Here is a 9,734-nt window from a genome sequence, read left to right on the forward strand (position 1 = left end):
CTTTTTCAACCTGCTCTGGAGAAAATAGTTCGAGATGCAGAACTAAATAGATGGGGCGTTCACAACCTGCCTTAATGCATCGTAAAGTCGTAAAATTTTAAATTTTTACACTTGTTTAAATAAAAATTAGGGTTTTCACATGTCTCCTAAAGTTATAAGTTATAACGATTCGAAAACATAGTATTCAGAATTGTAAATGTGTAAACTCATTTTTGTACGTAATCCAACAACAATTTTTTTTTAAACAAGTGTTAAAATTTAAAATTTTACGACTTTACGATTTAAGACAGGTTGTGAATACCCCAAAAGAAAGTACCATTTTCTATAAGAGTGTACAGCTGCTGGCGTATGTCGATGATATTGATATATATCAATTGAGAAGGAAAGTCCTCTATCGACAAACAAAAACCAAACTCTATAAGTCACTCATAATTCTCGTCCTGCTATATGGTGCAGAGGCTTGGACGATGTCAACAACGGATGAGTCGACGTTGCGAGTTTTCGAGAGAAAAGTTCTGCGAAAGATTTATGGTCCTTTGCGCGTTGGCCACGCCGAATATCGCATCCGATGGAATGATGAGCTGTACGAGATATACGACGACATTGACACAGTTCAGAGAATTAAAAGACAGCGGCTACGCTGGCTAGGTCATGTTGTCCGGATGGACGAAAACACTCCAGCTCTGAAAGTATTCGACGCAGTACCCGCCGAGGGAAGCAGATGAAGGGGTAGACTTCCACTTCGTTGGAGGGATCAAGTGGAGATGGACCTGTCTTCACTTGGAATATCTAATTGACGCCACGGAGCGAAAAGAAGAAACSACTGGCGCGCGGTTGTTAACTCGGCTATAATCGCATAAGTGGTGACTACGCCAATCAAGAAGAAAATAATGCTCGCTATTGTGATTCATTATGCCTGATAATTCGGGTGGTGGAGCACGGTGCTCGTTCTTTCCGTAGATGTCATTGGCCATGGGGAAACGTTCGGCGCAAGTTATTCCACAAATGTTAAATAAAAAACAAAAGGTTTCTTATAATAAATGTATTTTACAAATAATAAATTGGACAAACATTTACCACGTCTGGATAGGTGAGCGGTCGCAAAAGAAGAAAGCGCGCAACTTTTAGTTATGGTTTAGTTGCGCGCGAATTAAACTTCGAAAAAAGTTCGAATAAGAGGAAAAGAAAAGATTGTTCTGCCGATACAGACGTGGCAAAAGAAATAGGGCGGGGGCGGCGTCAACAATACCAAACTACAGTATTACGCCCATCTTTGAACTCGTCCTCCTTACAAGGAACCAGTGTATCAAGTTTCGTCAAGATATCTCAATTTTTACTCAAGTTATCGCTTGCACAGACAGGCGGACAGACAATCACTCGAAATTCAACTCGTTTTGTCATCATTTATATCTGTATAAACCTATTCTATGTAATTTGGTTTTGGGTGTTATAAACAACCATTAGGTGAACAAAACTATTATACTCTCAAGCAACATGTTGCAAGAGTTTAAAATTATCAGAATGGTGAGGAGATTTGAGCAAATCGCACTAGGGAAAAGCGCCGGCGATTTGAATACTTTAAAAAAGTGGCCGTGGTCCCGCCTCTTAAGAAGTTTATGTTAGAAATTTCAATAAATAACTAATCCTATACATATGAGACAGAAARCCCTTTTAGGAGACGGTGAAAAAACAATAGACGTAGCGCCATCTACATTGGATGAAAACTTATATCTGAGTAACTGTTTCACCAAATTGATAAATTTAATACAATACATTAGCCTGACGTTCTTAGATTACGATGTGATAATTAGCGAAATCGGACCACAACCGTACCTATCCATGTATAACATTTTTCAATTGTATTCGACAGCTTTTACGGCCTACAAATCGAAATTCCACGATGTTGGAGAAAAATCATTTTGGGTAAGTAGTCAATAAAAAGGATACCGTTTGATCCCACCTTGGATTAAAGCGCAAAATATTGTTATTTGTTGGCGAAACAAATCAACAAAAATTTTCTTTTTCTTATGCGGAAGGCTAATAATGTAATTGTATACCTATATCATTCTTGTAGACAGTAATTCTTCCCGTATTTTCAGTGAAGAGCCTGAAAATAAGGAGTAGAAAACTAAGTTTGTATTACTAAAAAGCCTAAATTTATCAAAACATATGCATATTTTCATTAGAAAAACCCATCGTTCATTGTTAGGTCAAGGGCTTTTCCCCGGTATGTCCCGGAATTTGAAAAAAATATAACCAGGTGTTTACAAAACTTTATAAAATAAAATTAATTAACATGTTATCAAAGAATATTCTCACCAAATTTCATTAAGATAACTTACCCACTGACTGAATATTTTCTGATATAAGTTAACACATTAGTCTGCTAATCTGCCCTCTGTAGCCTTCTTAGAACTACTCCACGCTAGCCAGCAAGCAAGGGAATAGTCCGCGTCAGCATTTTCCCATGAACTGGCAAACTCTTCGCTACAACAACATAAGCGCGGTAGTAGCGATTCACCTGTTGTCTAAACAACAACAACAAAAGGTACAGTTAAACAACAGCATCAGGTGCAGTAGCGCCAAAATTGTGGCAAGTGTAGGAAAATCAAGCAGGGCTTCTAAGTTCAGTTGTAATTCAGATTTTAACAACAGCACATAGTACTGAATAAATAGTTCATACCATAAAAATTGTAATTTGGAGTTTAACACCACATAGTGCTGAATAAAAAATTTATATTACAAAAGTTTAACTTAGTTTTAATAATAAACAAAACTTGAACAGCACATAGTGCTGAACATTCATTTATATGGAATTTCACAAAAGAGTGGGCGGTGTCCCCTCATGTCTTCAATTTTAACATTTAATCGTATTCAAAACTGATGTTTTATGCTTACAGTTAGAAATAATTATTCTTCCGATGTGTGAGAGTTGTCGCACCWTTGGTAACTTCGGGTGGATAAAGGTTTAGTTGTTTGGGAGATATGAAAATTAAACTTAATACCCATTTTTCGAAATTTTTTTAATCACTGATGACCCAGCTGTGATACTCTGTACCAAATTTTTAACTTGAATTGATATATATTTTGAACACTTTATTTTTCAATTAACGGCATTTTGTGGACATGGAAGTGGTTCAGTTTTGTCCACCTGTAGTATCAACCGCATAGTAATTTAATAATACTGTTTTTGGAGGATAGGGTCATGTGTAGAAGTTCACTTGGGAGTGGCCCGAAGCGATTCTTTTACATATGACTCAAGCAGCTCACGACTTCCGGTCTTTGACTAAGTATCCTCTGGGTAGCCTAAGAACATCCGTTTGAAGGCGAGCTAAAGTGAGAGGGCGAAACATCCTCTCCGTAAGGTTGTGCGCTGGGTTTGGGACCCGCCACGTAAAAAATTATACCAATGACAGGGAACAACAAGCCTCGGATGAGTGACCCCCCTTTTAATGACGACCATGGCAAACGAAATAAGGACTACGAATTGAGGGCATGCACCTGGAATGCCCGGTCCCTGAATTGGGAAGGTGAATCGTGCTTGGCGATTTTAAAGCCAGGGTGGGCAAAGAAGGTATCTTTGGCACTACGGTCGGTAAATTCAGCCTCTTCGACGAAACATCCCTAAATGGGTTGAGGCTGATTGACTCGCCGGGTCCCGAAATATGGTTATCTGTAATACTAGATTCCAGCACAAGAAAAGCGCATGTCAATGAACACAAGGAAAGTTCGACGTCGAGAAGCTGAACGATTTTCTACTCGGCTTGCACTCGTCAACAACAATTAGGTGTAAGAGAACTGTATGACGGCATTTAACGTACAGCTGCAACCGAAACCACAAACCATTTCGGAAAATGCAAAAGAAGAGCTAGTAAGGCGGGGAGTGACGTGTCTCAGCAGAGGGAAAACAGACTGCCTACCTCGCAACGTTACGATCGACCACAACACGTGCGGGATATGATAGATGCCGAGAGTTGAAGAGGGAAGCGAGACGCGTTTGCAGACAGAAAAAGAATGAGGCCGAAATGCGTGAGTATGAAGAACTCTACGAAAAAATGTGGCGGCTTACAGAAAAAACCTCAAAAGTGATCTAGTCACCGATGCCCAGAGCATACTTAAATTATAGAGGAAACACTTCTGCAGCCTGAAGAATGACAGTACGTACAATGCAAGGAGAAGGCGAACCCGATTCCCCAATTGATGACGATGGAGCAGATGTTCCATTACCCGACCATGAAGGTGTTCGAATAGCGATTACCCGCCTGAAAAACAACAAAGCGGCGAGGGCCGATGGATTGCCAGCCGAGCTATTCAAACAGCGTATTGTGTGAAAGATTAAAGCCGACACCGCCACCGACAACAAACTGATTGCGACTTCTTCAACCTGCTGATGGAGAAAATATTCGAGCTGCGGAACTTAATCGAGCAGGTACAATCTTTTATAAGATAATTCTTGCCAACAGGTTCTACTTCGGACTGAGTACCCAATTGAGAAGCAAAGTTCTCTCTCGACGAACAAAAACCAAACTCCATAAGTCACTGAGCTGTATGAGATATATGACGACATTGACATAGCTCAGCGGACGAAAACACTCCAGCTCTGAAAGTATTCGACGCAGTACCCGCCGGGGGAAGCAGAGGAAGAGGAAGACCTACACCCCGTTGAAAGGACCAACTGGAGAAGGCGCCACGTAGCGAAAAGAAGAAACGACGGACGCGCGGTTGTTAACCCGGCTATAATCGCGTAAGCGGTGACTACAATCTGGGCCCACAATCCCTGCGCCGATTCCTTCCGACATTTTCGAGCCATCGGTGTACCACCTCAAAGTACTGTTTCTCAGCTCAGCTCAAGGTTGGAGTCGTTTCATTCACCTTTGCTGCCGAGGGTAACCTTAAACTTTTTCCTGAAGTTAACCGTTTTGTTAGCACTGTCCTTGGGGAGGAGGGCCAATGGTACATTGACACTTATCTTTTCTATCCTCTGGGATGAGACTACCTTGCCTCACCCCTGCCGTTATTTGCAGAAGAGTGTTTTTGGCTACCCGATGGATGACCAACTGAAGCGGAATAAGTTCAAGCAGAACCTCCAGCGCTGTCGTTGGACAGGTGCGCATCGCGCCCGTCATACAGACACAGTCCAGTCGCTGTAGCTTCAGTAGCTTAATCAACCACCTTACTGTCTTTGGCTTACAACCCCAAGATCTTCCTGCCAGCTGATTGCACACCATTAAGGCCTTTGTCGCCTTGACCACGGTCAGGTATACGTGCTGTATCCACCTCAGAGTAGAGTCTAGCATCAACCCGAGGTATTTGACACGGTTGGTCATCCCTATCTCACTACCACCTAGTGTGAGATTCCTAAGACGGGGTAGGAATCTGTGTCTCGTAAATGGGATTACCGTCGTCTTGGAGAGGTTGATATTCAGTTCAACCTCCCTACACCACCCCTTCGCTAGGTTTAGACCTCTTTGGACTAAGTCACAGAGAGTGTCTTTATATTTGCCTTTTGCCATAATTACAATGTCGTCCGCATACCCTTGGCAGCGGATCTCAGTGTCTGTTAGCGGTGTTAGCAGGTCGCCTACGACTAGACTCCATAGCAGGGGTGATAACATAAGAACATACTGAAATCCTTCTTTACTTCAATTAAATCCCTGGTATTTTGGATCACTCCATCGCGAAACCCTCGGCAAGTTCTTTCTTTACGAGCATACCTGGGAAGTATATGAGGACGGGGTATGAAATGCTAAGAAAGACGTGCAGTGAATTTTCTCACCGATAAATCGAAGCTTAAGGGAAAAGTGAGGGTCTTCTGTTGTGATCGTTCCATTAACTCTAACTTCAGACTACCAGTACACTGCCGAGCCTTTCAACGGGAAATGGCTGCCATCGTTAGATAGTGGACCCTCACCTCTTGCGCTCTAAGTTTGGATATATGCAACTTGCGCAAGCTTGACAATCATTGGTCAACCACCGAAATTTGTGCGGCTGCGAGATCCTTCTGACCTAAAGTGGAACGCGTGAGGACCTCTGAACTACTTTTGTTAAGCAAGGCTCATCTCGTCACTATTATAAGAGTTCTAACTGGACACTGTCTATTAGGCTTACATACAATGAGGTTACATATTTAGTCCTACCCGAATTGCACAGGTGTATGAAAGTTCAACTATTCAAGTTTTACCAAAGTGAGCACAACCGTTACAGCACAACCAACTATTGGTATTGGTTTGTGTGCTTGCTAATTGTGCAAAGGACTCGGACACCTGGGATTTTGGAAGGATAATGTTTAGATCTATATAATTGGATTTGGTTAACCCTGGTGCTGTGACTGGTCCGTCCCGTTGAAACCCTGGCAGGCCTGGGAGTACATTCCTCCCAGGGTGGCTGATGAATTTAGCTACATTAAGAAACTCAAATAATTTTTTTTGCAGTGTATGGATTTCTTTTTTCTTTTATTCATATTAAAGCTCATTCAATTTTATTAAATATAGCTTAATTAGTTTTAAAAATAATGGAATTTAAATGCCACCCCTGCTCGGTGGTTCTTATGACCCATCTGACGAATTGCTATGTAAATGTGTCACAACCTCTAGTAGTGACGAAGGAGCATTGTGTGATATAAATGACGAAGGAGCATTGTCACTTTCGGATGTAGTGAGCGTTTTCAGTCACGAACGGATGCTCAGTAGAAGTGAGCTTATTTGTTTGTCCGAAATAAACTAAACTAGGCTGGAAGGCGATGCCGAGAACTCTGAATTATCTCGCACTATAACGCACGAGAATGAGCTAGAGTCACCTTCAGCTGAAGAGGACTCTTGCGAAAGCTTAGTAAAGGAGAGCCAATGTCATAATTAACTCGGATGCAAACAGACCATCTATAGAAGTATGTTTTTGGTTTCTCTGATAACGAAAACCTTTTCTGTAGCAGGGGAAACTAAGTCTCTTTTGTCATTGCGAACATTGAATAAATCTTTTGCCACCCCACCTTGGATCAGGTATTCAAGTTCTATATCTAGATCTACTCATGAAAACACCTGTCCTGTGAAAACCCTGAAGGATAAATTAAGCTCCTTTAGTGGACACTGCTGATATTGAGGATCAGATCTTCAACCAGAAGGCTGTTCAATAAGTCCCGTAGAAGCTTTTTAAGCGTCGATTGCACATTGTATAAACGGCGATATGCTGAGGTTAGAAAGGCCAAAATATCTAGGTTTAATCATATTTTCGGTAAGAACGCTATCCTCTGGGGTACTTGAGAAATGGAGCTAGTTTCTGTCCACTGAGTAGTCGAATGTCGCTAAAACTACCCCTAGATGTTCACTTTCTACGAAATCAATTTCCAAAGGATGAAGGCCATTCGTTGGAGGACTTCCAAAAGGCTTTCAAAATTCTTGAAGCTGTTGTAAAGCGACGTCGCAAATTTTAAGATTCCTTAACCCGATGGTTTAAACTGGTAGAGAAAAAAAGTTTGCCATTTTGAGCGCTATATTCCTTTATTATATGTGGACTTTTTTTTTTTTTTTGATCTAATACACACAATATTATACTCGCACGGGCTAATAGCTATAAAAACAAATTAATTCCAGAACACATACTAATGGCCATGCGAGCCTTCGGGGGCACAACAAATAGCTGCAACCTAATAACCTCGTCCACCGTGCTATGATGAGTCATCGTGACCACGTCGCAAACGTAACAACCAAAACAGGTACAATTAAGTTATCGTGCCTGTTAATTACATACGTATTTCTCAGTTTTTTTTTTTACATAAGTCGTGCACAACAACTAAATAACCTTTTTAGAGTTTGAGAAGTTTTAGACAGTATTTTTCTGATATAAAACGTGATTGTTAAGTTATAAAGATAAAGAAAACCCTAATTAATAAGTAAGTGTACATTTGCAAAAAGTGTCATATATAACACAAACTATTTATTTGACATTGATAATTTACAGAAGTTTTATAAAATAATTTGGCGAATTTGTAAATTTATAGTTTCCTAGATGCAACTAGAAAAGAAAAGTGGAAAAACATGTCGGAAATGAAAAAATAGTACTAATTATTATAAAATATATTAATGATCCCACTGGGACAGCTAGAAAATGCTAACCCATTGCAAGTATGAATCAATACGACTGTCTACCATATTGACAAAGCGCTTCGGGCCTGTTACGAATTTGTGTCGGAGAAGCTATAATTACCGAGATGAGTCTAGCGAAAAGAGAAGTGTGTATATTTCCGCTTCATCTCTTGTCAAAAAGAGTGAGTACCAATAGGATAGTGTCCCGTTAGAACTCCTATCATTGTGGCGTCACAATTTATTAACCACACCCTTCGTAAAAACTTCGTCCTTCGTCAAGCCGGCAATATCCGCTTTCATTTCTCGCGGGAGCTTCTCCAATATTAATGATATCAACTATAATTTTTAAATTTTCTCAAAATGGAAATGCCAGGACACATTATTTATTAATTTAATTTCTTTATACATTTTAAAATTTGTTTGTCAACTATTTACGTTACTTCGGCAGGGATGATGAATTATAAATAAAACATTTACACATAGCTCAATGCAATAACAAGATATAAACAATCCAAAATGTATTACAATACATATATATTCTTCTTTGAAGGTATAACGGTTGTGCTTTGAATAAACAACCGATAGTCAATGCTACATATATCTAGAGTGTTAACTCGTTTTCACCATAATTGAATATTTAACTAGATCAAAAACCATTGAGAATATTTATTAGTACATATAGTTTCCACTAATTTCGTTTGTAAGCAGCCTTGGAATGAATAACATCCTTCCCTCTCCACGATTGGCTTGTTTTTTTTTTAATGGTCTCATTTCATCACTAGAAAACATTTCGACAAATTGGGCATGTTGATTTACTGCTGGTTGTAAACCATTTATACTGAAAGTAAAGTTAGATAGATAAAAATACATTTAGTTTGTACATATTTAAAATGTATGAACATAAATATAATGCAATTGTTGACAGGCTAATACTAATAAAAAATATATATTTTTTTACATACAATATTTTATTATCTATTATTATTTTTACACTATCGCAATATGTTAAGTTAAATTAGTTTTTACGGCTAAGGACAGTACTTATTGATACCGGCAACACTCTTATAATTGAATCTCATGTCTCGTCATTGTGCCTGAACCTTTCACAAATCTGCTTAAGCATTTTATTTCAATTTCTGCTAGTTTACTGATTTCCTGAAGGTGTCCTGTCCTGATCGCCATTCACTTGGGAGTGGCCAGGAACGATTCGATTTAGGGTTGTGCGCTGGGTTTGGGACCCGCCACGTAAAAAAACCACCCCAATGACAACGCAACAACAGCCTCGGATGAGAGACCCCACTTTTTATGACGACCATGGCAAACGAAATAAGGAGTACGAATTGAGGGCATGCTCCTGGAATGTCCGGTCCCTTATTAATTCAGGTGCCGCTGCCCAGCTGGTTGATGTCCTCGTAAAAATAAAGGCTGACATCACCGCCGTCCAAGAAATGCGATGGACGGGACAAGGACAGAGATGAGTAGGTCCTTGGGGTATTTACTATAGTGGCCATATAAAGGAGCGCAAGTTTGGTGTGGGATTCGTGGTGGGAGAGAGACTTCGTCGCCGAGTACTATCATTCACCCCGGTGAATGAACGTCTAGCCACAATCCGCATCAAAGCGAGGTTCTTCAACATATCGCTGATTTGCGCCCACG

At 40.1% G+C, this 9,734-nt stretch overlaps 1 protein-coding gene across 1 annotated transcript in view; it reads right to left on the reverse strand.

Annotated features, from left to right (window-relative positions):
• Positions 1 to 7,977: 7,977 nt before the first annotated feature.
• LOC108969305 (E3 ubiquitin-protein ligase listerin) overlaps positions 7,978 to 9,734 on the reverse strand; it is a 35,979-nt gene continuing 34,222 nt past the window's right edge. The window contains exon 17 of the mRNA XM_018933936.1: positions 7,978 to 8,916. Coding sequence (XP_018789481.1) covers positions 8,857 to 8,916 — 60 coding nt within the window. The 3' untranslated portion in view covers positions 7,978 to 8,856. The remainder of the gene's footprint in view (positions 8,917 to 9,734) is intronic.

The sequence above is a fragment of the Bactrocera latifrons genome, unplaced genomic scaffold (genome assembly GCF_001853355.1).
Source record: "Bactrocera latifrons isolate USDA-ARS-PBARC rearing strain unplaced genomic scaffold, ASM185335v1 scaffold_248, whole genome shotgun sequence".
NCBI classification, from domain to species: domain Eukaryota; kingdom Metazoa; phylum Arthropoda; class Insecta; order Diptera; family Tephritidae; genus Bactrocera; species Bactrocera latifrons.